This window comes from Lycorma delicatula, chromosome 2, assembly GCF_047948215.1.
Source record: "Lycorma delicatula isolate Av1 chromosome 2, ASM4794821v1, whole genome shotgun sequence".
Taxonomy (NCBI): Eukaryota; Metazoa; Arthropoda; class Insecta; order Hemiptera; family Fulgoridae; genus Lycorma; species Lycorma delicatula.
The window spans coordinates 2,249,759-2,275,931 of record NC_134456.1 but is presented as its reverse complement, the minus strand read 5'-3'; the positions used below and the strand labels follow the sequence as shown (position 1 = coordinate 2,275,931).

The following is a 26,173-nucleotide window of genomic DNA, read 5'->3' as shown; positions in this document are numbered from 1 at the left end:
TCCAACCACTAAAGTATACTGGTATCTACCGTTTAGTATTCAAATCCATATGAAAGTAACTTACTTTTACAAGGATTTGTCCTTGATAGTAAGTTTGTCATTAAAAATCAGCCATAAAACTGTTGATTTACAACAATGATTTTTACTACTAGACCAATCAGATGAGTGAAGTTTAAATTTAAGAAGTAATTCTAATATTAAAAATCACTGCATCATTAGGTTATTGGTTATATCCCAAAAAAGGATGTGTTTTATAAGTTTTTACATAGCAATCAGTTAAAAGTTTAAATGAAGGAAATATCTTCACTGACCAGGAACAACTACTATATGATATGAATGTAAAGATAGATTGAGAGAGAGGGAGAAAGAGACTGATTTATTTATTAACTGGCAAGATTGAAATTATACGTTTCCCTCTTCCATCTGACCAGTTTAAATACATTTAAAATAAAATATACATCTGTTATGAGTTAATTTACAAATATACAAAATATAAAACTGCTTAGTCAAAATCAAACATAAATATTATATACAAAAATAAAAATCGCTTAAAAATACATGTTATCAATTTACCTTACAAATATAAAGATTGCTTATTTTGGAAAAATTCTCTAATTTAATCAAATTTTTTATTTCAATTTTAAATTAAATTTTCAACCTCAAATCTAATTCTAGACTCTTAAAACAAAAATCCAAAATCATTATATAGTTACCTTACAAAGTTAAAACTAAACTTAAATATAATATAAAAAAATAAAGACTGCTCAAAAATAACCTGTATGTAAAAGTAAACACTAAATCTGTTTATCAATCTATAGAACTACCCAAAATACCCCTCTGTGTTAAAATCAACCCAATATTGCAAACATGACTACACTTTTTCAGAATCTGAGAGCCACTTTTTTCAATCTTTTCTTCTAAATAAATAGGTATTTGGAGGTATTTGCAGAGAAATTATAAATATAATCTAACCAGACTTAACCTATGCTTCATTTGCTCCCTGGTCAAGTCTAGTGAGCGTAGGCTAAGTTTGGTTAGATTATATTTATAATTTCTCTGCAAATACCTCCAAATACCCGCTGATTTGGAAGAAAAAATTAAAAAAAGTGGCTGTTAGATTCCCAAAAAGAACCCTACAATGTTCCATAATAAATTGTTTACTAAATGCTTTACAAAATTACAATACGAGTGCAATTACTAAAATTAACAACCATAATGTCATAGTTTTTACATTTAAGATACATCATATCTTTTTATTAATAATTTCTTACAAAAAACTTTACATCTTTTAACATCACCGATGTTCAAACTATCAATCTGCTCGCAAATTCATTTATTAGTCTACCAGATTAAACATTAAAACACTTCTTATAAATACTCATCCGATGATGAGGAACTTGCGATAAGTAAACAAGGGCTTATGTCTCTCCTCTATGCAAATCCCAAATTTCTTTAGCTGTACATATTTACAACAAAGGAATACACTGATATGGTATTCATTTTGGGTGTATATAATGGTAATGCTACAACTGCTGCAGTAGAATATGAAATACATTTTCTGAATTGCAGGATTCCAGATCACAAAGTAATTACCATGACTTTTCACAATCTTCAGGAAAGAGGTTCACTACCTCTTTCATACCAGCACAATGCTAATATTGTCCAACACAATGCTAATATTGATGAAATTATTATCGATGCAGTTCAGCACAGTCCAGGCATCAGTACACGTCTTTTTAAGCGGATCAGAGTTTCACTTTCTATAGACACTTAAACAATAAGTTTTATTCTTATCATAAACAGCCACTTCAACATCAACACCCAGGAGATAGTCTGCTTCCCTTGGAGTTCGGCAACTGGTGGAATACAAATCGACAACTCTATAAGTATATTTTGCTTACCAAAGGCAAATTTAACTCAATCTGGCATCAATAACTTACACAATGAGCATTCATGGGCAAAAGATAAGTCCTCATGAAATGGTAGAAGGGAAATTTCAACACTGATTTAGTCTCAGTATATGGTGCGGCCTTCTTCACAATCAGCTGTTAAGTACATTCAAATTACCTGGCTGCTTAAATACTGAGGCCTACTTGCACTTTCTTTAAGAAGAATTGCACTGAGATTCAAAATATATTTCCAGCATGATGGTGTGCCTCCCCACTTCTCTTGTGCCATTTGCACTCACTTAAATCATTTCCCTGAGAAATGGATCGGTCGTGGAGGTCCACATTCCTGCCCACCAAGATTCCTTGATCTAACACCTTTAGATTTTTGCATCTGGGGATGGATAAAAATATTGTATTCAAAACAAATATACATTCTCATGAGGAATTAATTGTCCACTAAATTCTCTACAAGTTTTGTTTAAAAGTTTTATGTATTTATTACCAATTTAACAAAATTATTGTACATAAAAAATAAAAAAAAAGGTTTTTACTCCAATCTATTGGCTTTAACCCCACAGTTCTCAAAAAATACTGCAGATATGGTTCTGAGATATATTGTATTTTATTTTTCAGGTCAAAAACTATAATAAATCACTAATTCTGCTCCTTAATTAAAGTTCTAAAGATTTCAGTATGACCTCATTTCACCAGGGTAGCTGAAATCCGAGCAAAATATTTCACTAGCTGTAACTCACAAACGAAGCATTTTAGGACATATCTTTATATGAACTTTTTCCATTATTTCTAAAAGTAGAATACGTTGAAAGTCCCGGAGGAACTTCGTAATACACTCTAAATATATTATATGAAATAAAATCCACCGAAACACAATAATTATTAATACAGTGATCAATATGTTAATGAATTATTTGATTATTCAAAAGAAAGAAAGAAAAAAATATATATATGTTATTTTACTGAAATTAATCTTTTTTTTTTAAGATTAATATTACTCCTCTGTACTATTAAATTATATTTAAAATTCTATTAAAATAATCTAGCTGGTACAGAATATTGATAAGAAATGTCTTACCTTAATTTTTCATGAAAGTACTTTTGTGGAATCCCGCATTATCAGTCATGATTGAAATAATTCTGTTATTGTATAATAAAAATACTTAATGATGAAAATTTTGTGTATTAATTTATTGTATGAGTGTTGTTTATCTGTTACAGTTTTTATAAAACCGTCTCCCACTAACACTGTCTGATGGTTTATCAAATTAAAATTTTGTTTGTATTTATACATGTGATATTTTTCTAATATGTTTAATTTTACATCATCTTTATTAAAAAAATTATAATAATTCAAAAAACAACTATCCGACACAATAACAAATTAACTACCTTACAACCAATACATAATAAGACACAAAAGAGTGAAAACATATACATAAAATATTTATACACTAATAATATTAGTGAAAACATTACTACCACTTACAATAGAAATATTTAAACCAGCAAACAAACCTAATAACCACCTAAATGTATATTTAAAAAAAAAAAATCTGTGTGGAATTTATAAAATTAAATGTAATCATTGTGATGGTATTTATGTAGGAAAACCAAACAGATCCTTCAGAACTAGATTTCTTGAACGTTACAGAAATTATATATATATACATATATATATACACATGTTTCTGAAATACTTTCATAATCTTTAAACATGATTTTTTAGGTACAATTTGCACTTTGAGGCAATTTTGAGCATTTTTCTAGTAAAGGATAATCCATTAATTAATTATGTTACATCTGGCATTACTACTGTTTTCAACGACGGTGATCATTGCTAACATAGAAAAATTTTTCCATAATATTTCTAACTGAAATAATAAATATTAATTAAAATAAACGTATTATTTTTTTTTATATATCCATAATAAATACAGAAATGTAATAAAAATTAAATTAAAGTTTTATAGGAAGAAATAAGTATCAAACCTTTGAAGTATTACTATCCTTTAAACGGAGATCAGATTCCAGGAGTAAATGACGTCGCTGAGAATTACAACACCCAGGCATAGGACAAGTTAAATCAAGTTCATTATAACTTCTTACGAGACGTTCCAAATCCTCATCCTTTGATTCCTATAAAACATCAATCATATATTTCAATTTATAAAATTATACTTTGAAAAGTATTAAACAGAATAAAAGAATCTATTACATAATAGCAATGTATATTATAAGAAAAAGACAAACATTTTGATATTTAATTTATTCAGTATACGAGGTCTGTAAATAAAGTAATGAGACTTTTTTTTTGGCAGCCAAAGTGGCAACACTGTAAAGTTACTAATAAACATATGGTTGGTTATATGAACAGCTGATTTATATTAGGTATTAATATTTTTAGTCTATTGTTGTCACATGAGACATAAAAAAAACTTTTAGTGAAACGAGTTTTTGTTATGCGTTACAAAAATGAATGATACTAATTATGAGTAACGTTGTACAATCAAGTTTTGTGTTAAACTCAGTGAGAATGCTACTGAAACTTTTTCAAAATTGAAAAGGGCACATAGAGATGACGTTCTGTCATGAGCCCAAGTTTTTAGATGGTTTAAAGCATTTTCAGATGTCCAGGAATCATTTGTAGACGATCCATTCTCTGGAAGACAGTTAAAAAGTGAAGACAATGTTGAGCGAATCAGAGACTTGATACGGTACGACCAGCGAGTAACTGTCAGATTGACTGCAGAACAACTGAATTTGAACCGTACCACAGTCCATCAAATTTGGTCAAACGAATTGGACATGAAAAAAGTTTGTGCAAAATTGGTCCCAAAAGTTAAAAAGAAAAGCAACAGGGTAGAAGTGTGTCGCAATTTTCTAGGGCAAATTGAAACTGATCCTGATTTTCTAAAAAATGTTATTAGCAGTGATGAATCTTGGATATTTGAGTATGACCCAAAAACAAAACGCCAGACTAAGGAGTGGCAAACTTCAAACTCACTATGTCCTAAAAAAATCAATCACTGAGCAAATCAAAACCATATTAATCTGTTACTTTATTAGTAATGGCATTGTCCATAAGGAGTTTCTGCCAACAGGACAGACTGTAGATCAGTATGTTTACCAAGAAATTCTTGAAAGACTGCAAAAAAGAGTTTCCTACATAAAACTAGCAATCACAGATAACTGGATGCTGCATCATGACAGCGCACATTGTAACACTCCACTCTCAATTAATGAGTTTTTGGCAAATAAAAACATCCCTGTAGTTCCTCAATCACCTTATTCACCTGAACTGAGTCCCTGCAACTTTTTCCTGTTCTCGACTTTAAAAAAAACATCTCAAAGGACACCATTTTGGAACAGTAGAAAACATACAAAAAAAAAATGTAACCGACCATCTGTAGGATATTCCAGTTTCTGAGTTCCAACATTGTTATGAAGAGTGGGAAAACTGAAGCGTTGCATGGCTTCCCAAGGGAACTATTTCAAAGGTGACAGAGTCCATGTATAATTGGATTATAAATAAAACTTTTTCTGAACCAGTCTCATTACTTTATTTACAGACTCATATATCAATTAATAATTATCAAAATAATAATATCAGTGATTAAACTTTAAACCATTAAAAAAAAACTTGCATTAAAACTCACAAGAAAATCATTAACAAAGTAATCATCAAAAAAAGAAAGGTTATAAATGTGAACCATTTATGTGAACATATTGAATGAATTCTGTAATGGAACATCAGTTTTAATGAAAGAATCAAAACATCAAATTTAAATCAATGAATTGAATAAACAAGACAATCTCAGCACTCAAAAAGCACTGATGATAAGGTTGGGATTCTAGAAGAAAGAGTTGATCACAGTTCTGATCAATTTGCCTATTGAAAGACTGTGCTCAGGTACCATGAATTATGACAAAGAAAAAATACAAAACATGGAAAAACATGACAGATCACTCCTTAGCTGAAATAAATTCTCAATGTTCCTAAGAAAATTTAAGAAAGTTTTTTTTAGTTCAACTTTAGATCAACAATGTTGACCAAATATCTGAAGGTGGGAGGGGTATAATGTGAATTTTGCTGGAAACAATGAAACCTTGAAACATCTATGAAAATATATTTATTGAGTTTGCAAATCAAGAGGACCAACAATGTTTTGGTAATAATAACAGTTGGTCTCAAACTGCACAACATAAATTTGATGTTCTTCTACTATATGGCCATTATTTTGCAACCGATTAAAAAGCTGATTTATTAAAACATCCAAGACAGATGACTCAAGTTGACAAACACCCAGATTCGCATCTGTTCTGAGCTCAAAGAACATTTTGAAGCGAAAGGTTCTTTCTAGATCGTATAATAACCTATGGTGAAACATGGATACACCATTTCGAGCCCAAATCCAAATGGCAAAATTATTGGTGGAAACATTTGGATTCACCCACTAAAAAAAAAACTCAAACTCATGTGTCAAAGTGATGTTGAAAGTTTTCTGGGACTCACAAGTTACTGGAACTCACAAGGTCTTCTGGGACTCGCATTTGGAAGTCGAGAGTTCCAGCGTTCAAATCCTAGTAAAGTCAGTTATTTTTACACGGATTTGAATACCAGATCGTGGATACCAGTATTCTTTGGTGATTGAGTTTCAATTAACCACACATCTCAGGAATGGTCGAACCGAGACACTACACTTCATTTACACTCATACATATCATCCTCTTAAGTATTATCTGAACGGAAATTATCGGAGGCTAAACAGGAAAAAAGAAAGGGACTCACAAGGATCAATTTTTAGTGACTATTTAGAAGAACAGCATACCACGAGCAGTGAGTACTATTCTAACATGCTTCAACAGAAAGTGAGAGCCATGATAAGGCGAAAATGTCAGGGCAGTCTCTCAAAAGGTTTGATTCTCTTGTATGACAACACGCATCCCCACATCGCCCAGAGAACCGAAGAAACATTCAAGAAGTTGGGTTGGGAGATGTTGCCACATCCTCTTTATGGCCCAGACCTCACCACCCTGTCTGATTTCCATTTGCCGACTCAAAGACTTTTTACGCGGCAAGAAGTTCAACAATGAAGCAGTCAAAAAAATCTACAGAAATGGTTCAAACAAATTAATGGTTATGGTTCAAACAAATTGGTTCTGAACAAATTATTGTAACTTCTACGCTTCGGGAATCAGCAACCCTCACACAAAGGTAAGGTTTTTTTATTTAGTGTCTAAATGTTGCTGGGGACTATGTTGAAAAGGAGTGTAAGTTACATTTTCATTGAATAAATAGTTTTTTCTGTACACCAATTTGTCTCATTAATTATTGAACATCCATCATAATATTACATTCTTTATAAATTATTAAATATAATTTTAACCTCCGGTGCAAATTTTAAGTAACATATCCTATAAATTCATGTAAAGCCATATTGAAAATGCTAGTCGGTTGTTTAATATTACTTCTATCTATTTCATTTCATTTAAAATAAATGGACACTCACCACAACATCATAAGCTTCAATCCTAGCAATGACACCTCTTAATCGTTCCATATCTTGTTTTTGTTTTAATGTTGTATTTACACTATTTACAAACATATCGACATGCCGAATCTGTAAAAAATTAAAACTTTATTTAGTATAAAATAGAAAATACTTAAAATCAGTTATTAATGTGTTTGAGTTTTTATTAAATCAACTTTTTTTTGGAAAAAAGTATCGGGGTCAGCATCAAATTATTGTAACATAATTTAAATAAAATTTACAAAGAATTTACAGAGCAATAAAAATATAGAAAATTTCCTTGCTGTATTCTTATTTGTCTGCTGTAAGAATCATCATACATCTTTATTATGTTGAGAGATCCTTACATAACATTTCCCACACAATATCTCTGTCAATTTTCACAGTTTCAGTTTTCATTTGGTCACTGAGTTAGTGATTTTCTTAAACAATCTGGCGAAGTTCTTCTATATTTTCTTCAGTTCTTGAAGTGAAAGATCGTCCAGAACATTTATAATCTTTGATACTGTGATGTACTTTGCTGAATCTTTTGTGGTGCTTAAAAATATGTGCATCAAACATGTAGTCTTCCTGTAAGCCTAAGTAATCATTTCCAAACATTCTGTTGGTGTTTTGTTCATTTTAGAAAATATTTTAACTAACGAGTGTTGCTTCACTTTTAAATCTGCCATTATTCCAGAATATAACAGAAAGCATAGCACCACTAAACAACAAGTAACAATCAACTGAACAGCTGAAAGTGTTGATATTTGTAATGAAGTTCAGACACGTCCTAGTCTCTGCCAAAGAGCTCTCAATCAGTTCCACTGTTTTCACTGAGATACAGAAGCACAGCCTCATTATTTATTAGATGACTTTGTATTTCTATGCAAAAATTCAAAAAATCAGTAGAAAACATGATAAAAAATAAAATATAATCCCACATTCATTACTGCCTTTACTCACACCCGTTAAAAGTTTCTAATACGTTTTTCTGCATAACTATTCTTATAAGACACAATGGTTTCTTACTTTTCCATTTCTTGTAAGTAGATTTGATTTTGGAATCAAAAACGCTTTATAAAATCATATATTTACACAAATAACTCTGATATTCAAAAAAATAACATGTTTGTGAAATTAGCTATAAAATTATTTGATTTTTATAATATTTAATAAAAGTAATAATCTCAGAATAAAAAAAAAAAAACATATATACAAAATATTTTACTTTCTACAATATGCAAAACATTGTAATATATAACATTTGTTTTTTCTTGAGTTTAATTTGCCAGTTATTGCAACAAATAAAAACATTTGTATAAATTTTCAGAAATTTACACTTTACTTTATGTAAAACACATGTAACTTCTGCGTAGATCTAAGATCTACATGTTCTCCTTTCCGTATTTCAAAAATACTGATAGTTTATTAATGTTAAAAATTCTTATTTTCTTTATGTTATAGTACTGAAGATGATTCCACTGGAATTGAAATAGCTATATAGTGAAACTTTATACAAGTATTTTTATTTATTGTAATATATATTTGATAATATATGTAAAAGAGTGCTAGTCTATAATAAAGTGAATTTATTTTTTACTTCATTTTTTGAAAATCTCTGTTTTAGAACACTTTTTTAATAGACTACGTGCACTCTACATACTGATCAATGAATGTTATTAAAAATAATATTCTGTATAATGGAACCAAAATTTCACGTAGAGAGAGAAGCCATTTTCTGATTTCTTTTTTCAATAATAGTTCATCTTGCCAAAACAAAAAAAACAAATTATTAAAGTATCTGATAGTAAAAATATCTTGCAATATAAACAAAGTACATATAGATATAAACATACATACCATTAATTCTAGGCTTTGTCGGTGTTCTTCAATTTCAGTATGTTTTTGAATTGCTTTTAAAAGAAGTGAATATTTGGTTAGTCGTTGCATTGGTTTTACAAGAATATCCATTAAACCAAGCCTGTTACAACCTTTTTGAGTTTCACACCACTGTAACGTGTTGCAAATTATTACAATAAACATAATCATAACAGAGAGAAGCTTATTTAATTCTAACTCAGAAAATATTGCAGTAAAATTTGTCATAAATAAAACGTTTTGGTAAAAAAAAAATTATCTGTTTAAAGTATTATAAAAATGGATAAGAAAAATCTGTATCGATTACTTTAATATCTAATGTTTAATATTTAAGCATGAAAAAAAACCAGAATGAACAATGAATTATTTCTTCTAGAAATAATATTTAAACTGTGGAGAAAAGATCATTTGTTGCAAACAGCTTCAGAAGAGGGGAACAGATAACAGTAGCTGATCTAAATTCTAAAGCTACAGTTCATCCAGTTCCAGTACGATGGTCTCTAGCCAATTTACCGTATTTATTCGAGTACCCCACATTTTTTTTCTTGGAACTGGAGGGCGTAATTGAAACAGAGTCTTTGGCCACGATTATTTATGTAAAATAAACTTTTTCTTAGAAATATCTAAATTCAATCACATAATTATAGTTACGTTAGGCTATCGTTTATCAATACCAGATGTCGCTTATACAGAATACATCTTTAATTATTATCATCCTCCTCATTCTATCGATGGGAACGAAGTTACGGTATTTTAGTAAAACTGACTCATGCTGTGTAACCTGCATCCGGTTCTAATGACACTACAGTTACAGTGTCAGTTACCGATCGTCATCTTGTCTATTCACCATAAGTCATTGTACTTTTTGTATATGTGAACGGTAATGTGCATTTTATCTGTTTAGTTTATCTTGTAAAGTTTAATACGGTGATTTATTTTAATTACGGCATTAAAATGAATACAAAAGGACAGCGTCTACGATCTTTTACAGTAAATGAAAAACTGCGCGTTATAGAAGAGGCTGAAAAACTTGGAAATCATAGGCAGGAAGAAAATTTGACGTAGATGAAAGCTGCATTCCAGACTGGCGTAAGAAGAAAAAACTTCTGGTGAAAGGCACTGGTAATAAAGGGCTTTTCGTGGCTTAAAACCAAAATATACAGACCTAGAAAAAGCATTGTATGACTTTGTTATGGAAAAAAAGAAATGCGGTTATGCTGTCATGAAAGAAATGTGTCAATTATATGCTTGTGAAATTAATATTTGCATGGACTATTTATAAATGAAAAGCTAATCTATAAGAATATTGAACTGATTTCCCACCTTCCTCAGGTGATTAATACAGTTACTGATATGGATAAATCTAAAAAAGAGCTGAAACTGCCTGGTTAAACAAGAATTTTATTTATTGACGAACTGTTTCAAATCACTGATTATTAACTATTTTATGATGTTTTAACTGTAATTTGTTATTTAATTTTCTTATTAGTAATTTAATTGGACTTAATTAAAGAATTAGATTTAATTAATAAAATTAATAATTTAATTTTCTTATCATCAGTAGTTAATTTTGTAATTAAACTATTTTGAATGATTTGACTTATCCTACTCTCTAAACTAGTCTGTAGAGATAAAAAGATAATAAAAACTGAGAATGTAGTAGATAAACTGAGACTTAGATTAATAAAAAGTAGAAAGGAAAAGCAGAATGCATCAAATCAGTCATAAGACTGAAACAAAAAAAAAAATCAATTTTCAGTTTTAATATCATTCAATCATATATTTAACAATAAATAATAAACGCAAGTAGTGAAAAACAAATAGCAGATGATTGTTATGGAGTAATCAAAACTCTCAAGTAATTATGTTATTCAGTATTTATGGTACCATAACATAGGAGTTTATTTATGCCAAAACTTCGTAAACAACAATTATTTACAACATAAAATTAAGTAATAAAGCTTACAGTAGTTACAATTTTAAATTTATTAAACTAAGGGCAAATTTACACCTCATAAATGAAGTTATTTATAACTAATATATAAATTTATAACAGATACTTACATCATTAACTACTTTTAGTGAACGAATATAAGCAAGTTCAGTCTGTATCAGTTCCCAAATTGCAGTTTGTTGTTGCTGAACCCTTTCTGGTAATAAATTAGCATCTTTCATTAGATCTCTCCAGTCTTCTTCTAAATTATACAGTGCTGTAAAATTTAATTTAATAGTAAATTAATTTTCACTTTTTTGTTTTTAAGTATTTTTATTAACATATATAACAGCCTTAAAAATATTCAAAAGTTATAAATAACATTTATAATCAGGATGATATTAAGTATCTGGATTAATTCAATTCATAAATAATTTTGTATATGATAAGACATGCTTTATTAATCTTCAGTAAGGTTTAAATTTTGAAATCTATGATATGATAGAATAGATTTTAAGCTGACTAAGTATACTTCATTTTAAAGTAATAATTATATTTGTTACATTTATCAGATTTTGTTGTATACTGTGACTGAGATCACAAAGAATTATGCTGCTGTTGTCTGAATTGGGTTTTATTTTTTTTTATTTTAGTATGTCAGATTTAAATTATATTTTTTATTAGAATTTTATTTTTATATGCCTGTATTTTTTGAGTTACTCAAATGTGTTAAATGTTTTTATCTTTTATTGTTTATATGTAAGATTTTCATGTTACTACTGATATTTGTGCTTGTACGACTTGTTTCAATGAGGTAACATACGAAAGTGGAGTGAATTGGTTTTATGAGTTTTCATATTGTTGTGAAAAGCGCACCATCCTTTTGGTCCTACATAGAACTTGTAGCAGAAAATCTAAATTTATGTGAGATTTTGTTTTATAAAGTGGTTTATTTGTTTTATTTTTGTAACGTTCTATATGTAATGCTGTAGATCACTTTTTTAAATTTGCAGGAAACTTTTTCAATGTATTTCTTAAGGTAGCAGTTATTAGTTTGTCATTCTTATTCTGAAATTAGCATATGAGTTTAATTACTTACTGTTCCTTTGAATCCATTTTATATTAAATCAAATTGGTTATCACTTATATCAAGAAGCATGGTGTGTTGGTTTGTTTGTTCTCATATTTTTATTTTGAATGAAGCGCTACCATCTAGTGGAAAAAATTGAATTAACAACTGTATAATAAACTGTATTGTGTATTATAAACAGTACATTGTTTACATTAACATTTACTATTATACTGATTATTCTTTTAGATTTTGTTAAAAAAAACTGTTGTAGACATAAGTTTTTGGAAATTTTATAAAAACAAATACATAGAGAATAAATGTTAATGTAAACAACATACTGTTTATAGTCACAATACAATTTATTAAACAGTTAGTTCAATTTTTTCCACTAGATGGTAGCGCTTCATTCTACCTAAGTCTGTTCTACTGTACCAGATGGTTTGTCTTTCACGTAGTCTCTTGTTATTATGATTTCAACAAAATACTTTTCTATGTAGAGTTCAGCTTCCTGGCAGTGTTTTTGTGAAAGGGGTGTTTAGAATAAAGCCTTGGCATCATGGTTCTGAATGTTGCAATAAGAAATTGTCATAGGATAATAAATATTATTCATTTTTGTGGTGGTTAAAAATGATCCTGGAAATTCTTCACAAGTTTCATCGTTTATTGATTATGTATCTGACAGTAGATAAACAAGGTACTTGAATGCATTACCTGTATTTGCTAAAAAATAACTTATTCATTCAGTAATAACTCAAAGATTAACATGACACACTATAAATAGATTTAAAAGAACAATATTTATAAATTCTCTAATAAATATAAAAGTAAAAAAATTTTTTATCCTCATGCATGCTAAATTTTCAACAGAAAAATTTTATTATTACTGTAGTTACAGAATTAAATCATGTTTAATCCAGAAAATAATAGGATAAACTTAAAAAACAGAAACAAAAGTGACATAAAGAATGCACTAGAAAGATAAAGAATAATCATTTTGCAACTGTTATTTAAATTTTGATGTGTAGTCAGAACCAAATTAAAAGGCAACTATTTATAACTAATTAAAAGTTAAATCTCCTTGCTGACTTCAAAGTGTAAAAATTTAAGGCAAAATTAAAAAAGAATTATGCTCTTATCTTTACATGCATTTTATTTGTAAGCCAATTCCATTTTTTTAAATATTTATTTTACTTTTTAAGAGTTTTAATTTAAAAACCTTTCTTTTAATTTTTATTTAAAATATGAATACGTCTACAAAAACATTACAAACATATTTAAATGCCTGTATATAAAAAAATTCCTACAAAAACACATGAATTCTGGTTTTAATAATTAAATAAGAAAATTAATATAGTGAAATGTTAAAATAAACTACTAACAAGAGTAATCAATCAATAATCATTTAATGATTACTTATCAGAAACTTAATTTTTGCTATATATATATATACATATATATATATATGTATATATATATATATATATATAACTGCAATATATAAATGTAGCTTTAATCTGTAGAAATGATAAACCTCCACATGTTTGAGTATTAATATTTGAATAAAGCAAAACTTCAATAAGCAATGCATAGTAAAACATCATAATAGTATCGAGTAACATGAATGAAATAATGAGAAGCAAAAATGTATAACAATGAATACAAGAGTTTTAATTAAAACTGGTAGTGAATTTCAAATCCTAATTAGCATATAGTCATATAAATTTTTAAATAATAATAATGAATAGAAACTTTTTACACAAATATATTCGTATTATAATAACCAGAAAATTAAAGATTATGTTACAAAATAGAATTATAAAATAAAATATAAAGAATTAGATTTATAAACTGTATTTTTATACATTCACACTTTAAAAGATACACAACTGTCTCAAATTCTGCTATTGTTGACTAACTATTAGTTATTCATTAATGAAACATTAAAATTTAATCACCCTCTTCTAAGTCTTCAACAGTATCTGGAAGATGTGGAATACCATGTTTGCTATAATTGTTCAGCTGTTCAGCCAGAACCTCCATTTTTGTATCCTGTAATTAAAATATATAACAAGGTATTACTGCTCTTCTTTTAGAGATACTATTTATTTTGGCCTAAATAAAAAATTAAGATTATGTTATATTAATTATTATTATAATATGATTATTGTACAACACATGAATCACATATTTAATAATAGAAAAGTGTAACATTTTCAAGCATATATCCCTAATTTTATAGATATGCAATGTACATTTGCCAAAGTAGGGCATATTTTATAAAAATACTTTATATTTTAATTTAATTTGAGAATAAGATAAAATGGTTCCCCTTCAGGGAATAGTTCTCAAAATTTAATGTTTTTTGATTTTTTTGTGCAATGCTCCCTTCAGTGAAAAATTGTGCTACTAGTTGATCTCAACCTTTATCTTATGTAACTTTAAATTAGGGAAATTTTTCAGTATATGGTGACCACTACAGATAGAATTTTGTTGCTATAAGATATATTGTATGCTAATCTTTTGCTTTCTGCTTTGTCATGTACTCTTTCTAATTAAATATTTCTTTAGTATACCATTAGTTAATGTAATGCTGATAATTAAAATTCTTTTATAAAGAATTATAAATTTCATTGTTATTTAATGTCAATTATAATTCACATGATTAAAGAACATTATATCCTCCGAGTCACATATTATGTATAAATTTAGTAAATATTTTAATTACAAATAATTAAAAAATTAAATTTATATCCAATTTAAAAATAATAAATCCATTAAGGAATGCAGAGTAAATGAATTTTCTTGTAGAAATATGTGTAAAGGAGAAACATTTAACAAAAGAAATGTTAATATAAACAGATTGTTAGTGCAGGATATAAGAAGAATGTTATGGCTAACAGATTAGTGGAGATCAGGAAGATGTGGAAAAGTTCAGCAAATAATAAAAAAAAATTATGTAAAGTATGTATGAAGTAATAAAATATTTTACATTTTATAACGTATATATTATGTAAATAATAAAGGTAATATTTTAAAATAAAATCAAGGCATAAAGCATGTAAAATGAAAGAATATTTTATTTTTACTTTTGCATTGCTGAAAAGGCCACTCCATCTCTGTCGGCTTTTTCCACCAGTTTTATTAATTTCAATTGTATCATTACAACTTGTTTCTTCAGTACTTGCACTGAAAAATTTACTTCCACTCTTTTGTCTGTAACTCTGAAAATACAAAAACATAATTAAATGAAAAATTATTATTATTATAATATATATATACAGTTGGAGCAGAGAAATAGGATGGTTTTGAAATGACTAGTATTCAGACAGTAGGAGTGGGAAAACAGTGCGCAGGTGGGGGCATTCCATTCCTTTGATCATGGCATTTCACTTTTAGTCGGCATCATGGAGCTGTAGAAGTTTGAACACTGTGCTTTTGTATATATCTGTTTTGTGAAGAGTGGTGACTCTATGACCATGGTTCAATGACATTTTCTACGCAGATTTAACATCCACCGAAATGACTCTGTTCTCACAATAGTAAACTGGGTTAATAATGTTCATTCAGGACAATCATTGAAGAAGAAAAACCACCAGGTGTCCACATACAATACATTCCAGAAAATGTAGAAAAAAATTTAGAACAGCATTGTTACGAAGTCGAGGCTGTTTTGCTTGGAGACATGCTGCGCTATGTTGTACTTTATGAGGAAAATGAAAACACTGTCTTGATAAGTGATGAAGCTCATTTTCATCTACATGGTGCAGTTAATGAACAGAATTATCACTGATGGTCTGGTGAGAATCCCTGAGAAATCCACCAAAAACTACAATGCACAGCCCAAAAGTTACAATTTGGTGCATGTAGAGGAAGAATTTCGTCATTGGTCCTTATTTTTTTGAACAAAATGGTGTTACTGTAACTGTTAATGCTGAGAGTTACATTGAGATGATAACTTTTTTGTGCCTGAGTTCAGGAGAAGGTGGATTGTTTTTTCATTGGTTTAAGCAGGATGGGCTCTGGCCTCTAAAAGCAGGATGGGCTTTTTCATCCACGGCTTCTTCGCCCTCTGTTTCTCAATTGGTTTAATAAAGATAGGCAATTCAAAATTATAAAAAAATATAATTTCAAGTAGGTTAAAATTATAAAAATGAAAAATAATGAATTCAAAATAAAATATTTTTATTTGCAGTAGGATTTCCATTCTTAATAAGCTTCTTTTTCTATCATTTTATAAAAATACTTCTCAAAATTAAAAAAAAAATTAATAATTATTTTTACTGTCTTTTGATACTAGCAACAGATAATAAGATGATTTGAAAATTTGAAATAGATATGTAGCAGTAACGAGTTTGGTTTTATTAAATTTTAAAGTATACAGATAGTAATCTAAAGTTTTAATACAACACTAAATAAACTGTTTCTTTTTACTGAATTTTTACAATTATCCACCTTTCCATTGGGAAGGTTGATAGTTTAAGACCTAGCCAAATCAGAAATTTTTACATTAACATCTTCTAAATACTGCCCTGGCAAAAAGTCTGTTTTTGGGTTCTAATTAACATAATATATGCTGGCCTTGTGACTCATGGACATAATGAGCTATAAGTACACTCGTTACAAAAATAAGGACCTTTGGCTCTGAAATCAAGAATGCTGCACTAGATATTTGAAGATTTTAGGATTTGGCTGAATCAATTAATAATAATAATAAATAACAAAATTGTTGTATTTAAAGTTTTTAATCCTATTTTAAATTTATATAAAGTTAATATAAACAATTTTAACAATCTTTAGATTTTAAATTCAAATGCAATCTTTCATAAATTTGAAATTAAGTCCATCTAACCTAAAAATATACAGTGGAGAATATAGTAAATTTAAGCATTATTATGTCTTACATAAAATAATACATAATGGTTGTTGAATTTGAAGAACCTGTTAATATTTCTAGGTGGTATTAAATTAAACAGAAAATTAAATAAGTTACAATAACTATTATTATAGTAAGTAGTTAATACTACTATTATTAATAAGATAGTTTAGTTAACTATGAGTACTGAATTATTTTTAACTTATGAGAATGTTTTCAGAGTATTATTTAGAACAAGCACAATCATTTTTATATTCAAAACAACTAAAATCAACTTTTTATTATTATATACATGAAAGATGCATAAAACTTTATTACCCCTTGGTGTTTTCCCAGAGAGAATTGAGAGCCACTTGATTTTGCTGATTGTGATTTTTCTTTCTTGTCATCTTTGCCTGTAATAAAAAAATTTCTTATAAGTTTCCAGAAAAAAATTATTCAATATTATAAAAATTATTTCTTATAATAAAATAAAAAAATAAAAAAAATAATAAAAACAGCAATGTTCGTGTCAGTTTATATTATTGTAAAAACCTGAACAAGTATTGAAAAACGTTCTTTGCACGGTCCCTTATGTTCAATAAAATTTTAAAATGGAATAATACAATAAAATTAATTTAAGTAAAATAATTTTAAATGAAAATTATAAACATTATTATTTAGCTTTTATGAATGAAAAAAAATCAAACATTATTAGTACCATGTAGTTAATAATTTTATAAAATAGGTGAAAATAAAAATTGTGAATATTATTATTAAATATAAGTTATTAATGATTATAATAATTATTATTTTAGTGAAAATGGTGTTTTATTGGTTCAGCTGTTGGGTACATGAAGAAGATTTGACTCAAATTTGCAAAAAGGTTCAAAATGTTAAAAAAAAAAAATTTGGTTGAATCTTTTGAACCCCTTACTTGACAACTACCTCATATAATATTTTTTAATAACAGCCACAATATGAAAAAAAGATAAAATATTGGAAATAATAAAAAAAAAGTTTATTCTTAAGTTGGGTCCCATGGAAAACCCTTTTTTAAAAAAATTCTCATATTTTGTACATACTGGATAAAGTTGGGTTTTCAAACTTGAAAATTAAGCTAAAAACAAAATTGATATTTTAAGTATTGGTCTGGTTCAACTTCGTTGTTTTTGGGCCTTAAACATTTATTTATGGAAGTACTTCAATAAGTCAGCACAATTTGGTGTAAAGTTATACAACAAGGCTAAAAATTATAATTTTACTAAAAAAAAAGTATGAATATCATGATGTCCCTTTGTGTAATATGGTTGAAAATCAAGGCCAAAGTTAGGATATATATATATATATTCTATATATGTATAGAGCCAATATTTGAGCCAAATTTCAACTTGTTTGGTCAATTAGATTTTAAGATATGAGGCAAAAACTGTTTAGAAATAATTTTAAATATCCTTCCATCTGTAAATTTGTTCAGTTTAAAAGTTTGGAATTTAAATTAATCACTTAAAAATTACTTTCATCATAATAAAGTGTAATTTTCTTTAACCACAATATAAAAATTTAAAAATTATGAAAACTACCTTTCCCCTTTTTTCATTTTATCCAATGTTTGATGCCATTAACATTGATTCATCATATAAGACAATTTTTAAGCCATTTTCAAAGAATATATGGAGCGGCAATTCAGCAGATATTGGTCAAAATACAGACTGATACACATATTCTAGAAATTTCTATAAATTTTTTTTGTTTTTTTTTTGGATTAAGACAATCTTGAAACATTCCAATTTGCAAAAACCATAATTGGCCAAATTTTGATCAATCTCTAAGCTCATGCTATGCTATAAATTGAGCTACATAGGAACTGTTTATAGTTGTTATAAAGTAAAAGTTACAAAGCCAGATGCTGTTGAAGCATCTTTAATAATATAATTGGTTAATCTTAAATAGCTAATGTCTCTGACCAATTTTGGCAATGCTCATGAGTTTCATCATATACATTTAGTAATCAAGTTACCTTAATTCATACTTTGGCCTTATATATTATTGCCTTTTACCATACTATTACTTGACATTTTCATTTTCATTTGATAGTGTAGTTAAATTTTTATCAGTCAGTTTGAGTGATTCAAATAACACTAATATTCAATCTATATTAATAATGGTCAGATACAGAATTCAGTCGTAGTTAGTAAAATCAGTATTTAAATAACTACATTTTATAAGAAGGATAAAATTAAATGTTGAATAACTGAGAAACTGGATGATTATGATTGAATAATATTATTTAGAAAAGGAAGAATAATTGTACTATACATTCTAAGTTAATAAATATGAATGCATAAAGGAGTACTGAGTGAACATTACATTCATTCAAGTCAAAATTTTGTTTAAATTGTACAAGTCTGTATATTACAATGAACTAGCAGAATTTTGTAAATGTCTAAAGAGAATACAAATTAAATTTGACACTCTAGAAACAAATGTATTATTATTAACAATAATAATAACAGAAATAAAATTTTACCATAATATAATTACAAAATGCGTATCTGTAAAATCTCTGAATAATTTTAAATAAAAGCTATTCTAAAAAAACTACAATGAAAGTAATATCAAACTTTATCAACAAACTGTATGTACGTAATTAGAATTTTGCATAGATTCTTGTACCATACAAAACTTGTAGTACATTTCTCTTACAACGGTAAAAGGTAATATTAAAACTTGAGCTTGACAATGTTGTTAAATTTTAAAGAAGGATGTCATCTAAAGTTTAAAAGGGAACCGTAAACTTTACCAGAGAAATATACTATGGTTAAAAGAAAGGAATATGAATAAGGATACACTGTCAGCTATTCAAGATACCTTCGGGCTACATACATATAAATTATACATACAATGCTATGTAAATCCAGAAATAATTAATTTTCCTGATGCACACTTCACTAGCCGATTACAATTTCTCTTTACTAATCATTTTATTTACTTTACTACTATTTCTTCTACCAAATAAACCTAACCTAATTAAATTCTTTATATATATATATATATATATACTATCGTATAGTCTCGAAGCACTGCATTTGTTTTCCTAATGTTTGTAAGAATATTAAATATTATACAAATATTCATTAAAGAAAAATTAATCCTTTTAACTAAAATTTTAATTCTAATAAAAATTAAGTAAAAGGATTCATTTTTGTTTCTTTAATAGATATTTTTAATATCTTAATCCTGACGGGGGTTAGAGCCTCCTCAATCTTTGGCTTAAAACATTCTCTGAGGTATCCTGAAAATTTAAAAATGTAAATGTAAATTTATAAATGTATCCTGAAAATTTGAAAGCAATCAGTCAATTCACATGTGATGTTTTAGTAAACATACAGATCAACAGACTCTCTCATTTATATATTATTTATGTTAAGTTACATATTTAATATCTCAATTTTAATTATAAAATTCTGCAGAATATTTCAAAAAGAACATAACCTGGATTTTGTTACTGTATACTTTAACTATTCTTTTTACAACGTACAGCACAAACTAGAAAAAAATGTTCATATCATACACCCTTAATTTCACTACACAAGTTGAAAGTGATTTCTTTTGACCAGGATGCAAATGCATACTCATTCATTGATATTTTTGGTACTTTTTACTTTCCTAGCTATAGCTCTACTGCTAATTTTGGGTATAAGAGATTTAAGAAAATCTTTAAGATAACCTTAGTTTTCAAAAAAACCACAGAACATGTAAAAGAAATTTCTGGAAGATGTATGTGTTTGGTTGTATTATGCTTAATGTCTCTTCCAATAGGTACAACATAAATTCTCTGAAACTGGCTAAAAATTTATAAATGCGGGTAATTGATGTAGTGTTATCTTTCATACAAAATTAAAAAGGGAGGGGCAGTTTTTGTCATTTTGACTTTTTGTATGGCAGTGATAAAAAGAATAAGCTTTAGTATGATGAATACTTATTAAGTTATTTAATAAAAATTTCAAAGTTTTAAGTCGATCGGATATAAGGGTGGGAGGATATTCAACATTATTTCTATACAGGTTTCACCTCATCTTGAAAACCTACCAACCAAAAAAGTTGAAATTTGGCACAAATATTTGGCTATTTATTTCCCAACTTTGGCCTGATTTTCAAAACCACTGGACAAGTGACATCAAAGTATCCATGTATACAGTCTATTTTTTTATACTAACACAAGATGTCCAAAAAGCTGTGACGAGGGTCTTGGAGGATATTACAGAAGATGAGTTCCAGAAATGTAACTATCAATGCCAGAAGCGCTGGAATAAGTGTGTGCAATCAGAGGGGAACTACTTTGAAGGAGACAACACTAAACATGACAAACGGTAAGCAACATTTTTTTTTTTCACATCAGTCTCATTACTTTATTGTCTCACTTGATAATATTTATTTGATAAATCCTTGTGGTACAATAAAATTGATTAGTTTGCAACAAAATTAACCCACATTATTGTTTGCTTGTAAGTATTTTAATAAAGCACAAAGCTTATTATCACTTAATTTTATTTACTTTTATTTATTTTTTTCTTCAGACATTTTGGTTTTTTTTTTAGATATTTTTGGTATTTCACAGCAAGATTTAATAGATTAAACAATTTTACCCATACATCAGTCATTTATAAACCGATTTGTACAAATGAAATGCGATTTTGTTCATAATAAAAGGCTTAACATTTTATTTAATACATAATTTGATTAAAAAATCAAATTTAAATGATTAAAAATCATTTGAATTTTAATTTGATTAAAATTCAAATTTTTGAACGGTGCACCAAATTTCATTAAAATATTTTAATCTGTTCTAAGATGTACATTTTTTATGAACAAACAAAATGGCATAGAAGAGGGAAAATAATCAAGATATGGCATTTCTCTACTACTTTTAACTTTTTTGTTTACTTTGATATCCCGTAAATTTTGTCAACCCTTCTTGGAACACCTGTACACTAAGTTGATGGCAAATAAAAAATGTGTTAAACCATATCTTACAGGGTTATATTTAAAATTTGATGTTTAAAAAAGTTGAGCCATTTACAATAAAAATCAATGGATTTATATTTCTGTTATATTGTAAGATGTTATAATAAAATTAGAAATTGAAAAGAAAAACTATTATTACTATATCATTATTATTATTGAACTGCTTCAAATTTAACAAGATTTTTTCAAATTATTTTGATCAATTAACCAGCTCAGCAATTGACCGATTTATTTTTTTTAACCTCCAAGACCACCATTAGGTATTGTTTTACAGGATGAGATGAATGAAAGAATGGATGAAATGAATGATGAAGTAGTGCGTGAAAATGCCATGCCTGCCCAGGATTCGAACCCAGGACCTTCAGATGAAGGGCCAAGACTGACTGATATATTTAAAAGTAATAAAAATTACAGAGAAAGAATGACTCATTTTAGCTAAAGCACCTGGAATTTATAAATAAATAAGGGAGAAAAAGAAGGAAAGTAAAGAGTTTACCTTCTCAAATAACTATTTTAAATAGATTTCAAACTATCTTACTACTTAGATAATTATTTGATAAAGAGTAGAAGGTAAAACTTAACAGAGAGTAAAACAAAAATAAATCCATTATTGATAATGCATACCACTGATGAAACAAATAAAAGCTTTTACCAATAAGGTACTGTATGCTGATTCGAAATTCTAAAAATTTAAAAACCTTTGATCAAATTTTTCGATGGTATGATATATTAACATAATATATTAATTAACACGTAATATATTCATGAGAAAAATAAAGAATACATGCAAGTAGCACTCACAAAGTCGATCTTCCATCATCGATAATGCAATAAGTTAATTCTCTGTAGTCTCATCCACGCTAAGTTTTATAATTGCAATATGCAATTCTGAAATTAAAAGTGCTATACAGTTTTTAAATTCAGGTAACTTTTCAGCCAGTAATAATTTAAAAGCAGATAATGAAACTATACGGTGGTGAGATTACAAATGATCATATTCAAGAATTTTTCCTTCATCCTTTGATGAAGGGAAATCAGATGTTCAGAAAAGAAAAATGTCCAGTAACCCTTTCTTGTCATCGGAGAGAAAAAAATATGTCAATGAAATTCATAGGAATAAAATGATTCTCTATATTGAATGATTCTCTATATATATGAATAATGTAGTTAATTTCAGCAGTTTTCAAAGAATTTATGAAATTTTCACAACGAATTTGCGTAATAAAAAGTTTGTGCCAGATAGGTTTTTCTACTATTGTCTGAAGAAGACAAAATAAGTAAGGTAAATGAAAATAGCCACAACATTTGTCAACTGATATATAAGCAGATGATAAATTTCTTTATTATGTTGTAACTAATGAAATAAAGATTTATTATAAAACTACTAAAATTAATTAAAATAACGTAGATAATGTAGAATCAATTAGAAAATATTTCAAAAAAAAAAATGAAATTCTTAGCTCGTTAATGTCAGGTGCCATTTATTTATGTTTGACCCAAAAGTACAAGGAATTTTAAGCGATAACATTAAAGAACAGATAAACTAAAAATTAAGTATTTAGTTAAGAAGTTACATTTTAATAACAATATCCAGAACGTATGAAAAGTAACAAATTGTATTAAATGATCGGTGATAAAAAAAATTGCACAAGTAATTTTAGAATTTTCAGATATATATTCAATCTGAAGCAGTGCAGCATTTTACATTAATAAATTATATCTACATTGGATAATAAAAAACATAATAGACCAATAAACTTTTTTTTTTCTACAAAGTCTTAGGATTAGTCTATAGAAAATACGAACATAGTTTAACATATTTTTATTTTTTTCTTCAATTATACGTGAAAATATCATCAAAAGGCTTTTATACCTGTTCTGCCTGTCAGTCTCTTGACCTTCTGAATTTGCATCTTCCACTAGGTTTGAGTAATAATCAAGGATGCTTAAAGGCCAATCTACGCATGCAACATGTAATTATGGCAACCGGTTTATATTTATCCATCCTATTTTAAAAAAATGTTGGAACAGCAAATTTTTGAATAGCCGTAGTATTATTTTCTACAATTTTTCTATACGAGTTAGCTAATAATTCTAAAAACTGTGTACTAAAAATAACTGATACAATGATAATATTTAATGAATAGCAATGATTTTCTCAAAATGAATGAGGTCTTTGTAGTACTTAAAGGTAATTATTTTCTCGAAGTGCATCGTTCAACAATATTATTAATTGCAATATTACCTTCATTCAAGTTTTTTTTGTTGATTTCAGACTTTTATTAGTTAAAAAAGATAAACTTTTCATTTGGTACAAGTAGGTTCAAAGTAGGTACAAATATTTTACTATTTGTAAATCTAATAAATCGATATGAATATGTTGCTATAGTTTAGCCAAAGAAAGAAGAGCTGTTATAATTTTGATACTAAGTGGTAAAAAAAAAAAATATGAATATGTATGTTCACATCATACTCCTCATCAATCTGACCTAAATTCTATTTTAAAGAACTTCCTCTGATGGTCTTGTCAGTTATGTTCAGATAAATTAAGAAGTGCCAGCTTCTGTGGCGCAAGTGGTAGCGCCTCGGCCCTTCATTCAGAGGTCCGGGTTCGAATCCTGGTAGGGCATGACATTTTCAAACGCTACAAAAATTGTCATTCATCTCATCTCTGTATTAATAATACCTAGCTACAAAAATTGTCATTCATCTCATCTCTGAAGTAATACCTAACAGCGGTCCTGGAGGTTAAAAAAAAATATCTACATGACAATCTAAAGAAATAGTTCATTACATACATTGTCCCTGTCATTGCTTAATACTGAATTATTGTAACAACAAATATCCTGAATCCATTCTGATAATTACATGAAAAATAATTCTCTGCAAGTTTACTCATTTTTGCATTTCTCACAAACTTGTTTTTATTTTTATAGGTCTATCCACATTTAAATAAAAATTAAGTTCTATGTTTTTAAATAACTAAAAATTAAAATTAGTAAGATAATACCTTTGAGGGTATGTAACCCTCAAGTACTTACTACAAGAGCAAATAAAAGTGAAGCAAATTTCTTGTCATCCTTAATAAACTTCCATAGTTTTGCACCAGCAGTAACATAAAGAAATAATCTCAAGAAATGCTTTTTTTCATCCTTTTTAAATTTTTCAGCCCATTCAATAATAAGTGTCTAAAATAGCAACCGATTAATGTAATTAATAGTAGTAATTACATTAATTTTATAAAAAAAAAAAAAGGACGTAAGCTACTAAAATTATTATCTCTACCGTAATAGCTAAAATATAATATATAAAACTGACATATGACATTCAAAATGCCTATCTACCCCCTCCAGCAAATAAAAATAAGTTAGTTCAGAATGGTGAAGACTGCAAGTTTAAACGATTGAAAAAATGGTGGAATCGATGATGGACTATCCATAAAGGGGCTAAACATTAAATCAATCACGGTTCATGAAAAGCAGAAAAACAATGATATTTATGATGAGATGTTGAAGAATGGTGTTCAAAACTAGCATTTTTTACTTTTTATTGGAGAGAGCATGACAAGAAATTTACAGAGGATATCATATGTTGAATCAACACCAGATGACACTAGTAAAGCATATCGGTTTGTTCTCTTTGAAGAACAAAAGTCGTTTAAGAATTCAAAAGCAGAATATAAACTGTACACCAGAGTGCAAGTGTAAGGAAAGGATGGCAAATGTAATGGAGATTTACATGTAATGTAAATGCGGTCTTTGGAGGTATTACTGTAATATTTTGTTGAACTAAACTGAAATTAAAACTAGAGTATTTTGGACAAGATGAAACAGCAACATATATTAAAGAGACAAGAAGAGGAAAATATGTTGAACAGTGTGACAGGTATTGAGGTCAATATCAAAAGAAGGGACAAAATCTGCGAGTAAGGGAATGTAAGGACATTCTCAGAGAGCTGGCATCTCTCTGAGATTTATCCATTTACTTACA

General features: G+C 27.9%; 1 protein-coding gene across 2 annotated transcripts in view; it reads right to left on the bottom strand.

Moving 5' to 3' along the window:
* LOC142320414 (pleckstrin homology domain-containing family G member 5-like) overlaps positions 1-25,365 on the bottom strand; it is a 51,844-nt gene extending 26,479 nt beyond the window's left edge. Inside the window, exons 1-8 of one of the 2 annotated variants that reach the window (XM_075358125.1) lie at positions 25,225-25,365; positions 17,495-17,571; positions 15,390-15,524; positions 14,259-14,352; positions 11,363-11,508; positions 9,281-9,430; positions 7,418-7,528; positions 3,897-4,043 (exon numbers count right to left, since the gene is read on the bottom strand). In XM_075358125.1, coding sequence (XP_075214240.1) covers positions 3,897-4,043; positions 7,418-7,528; positions 9,281-9,430; positions 11,363-11,508; positions 14,259-14,343 — 639 coding nt within the window. In that variant the 5' untranslated portion in view covers positions 14,344-14,352; positions 15,390-15,524; positions 17,495-17,571; positions 25,225-25,365. The remainder of the gene's footprint in view (positions 1-3,896; positions 4,044-7,417; positions 7,529-9,280; positions 9,431-11,362; positions 11,509-14,258; positions 14,353-15,389; positions 15,525-17,494; positions 17,572-25,224) is intronic. The other variant, XM_075358126.1, reaches the window with a different exon arrangement.
* Positions 25,366-26,173: the final 808 nt, after the last annotated feature.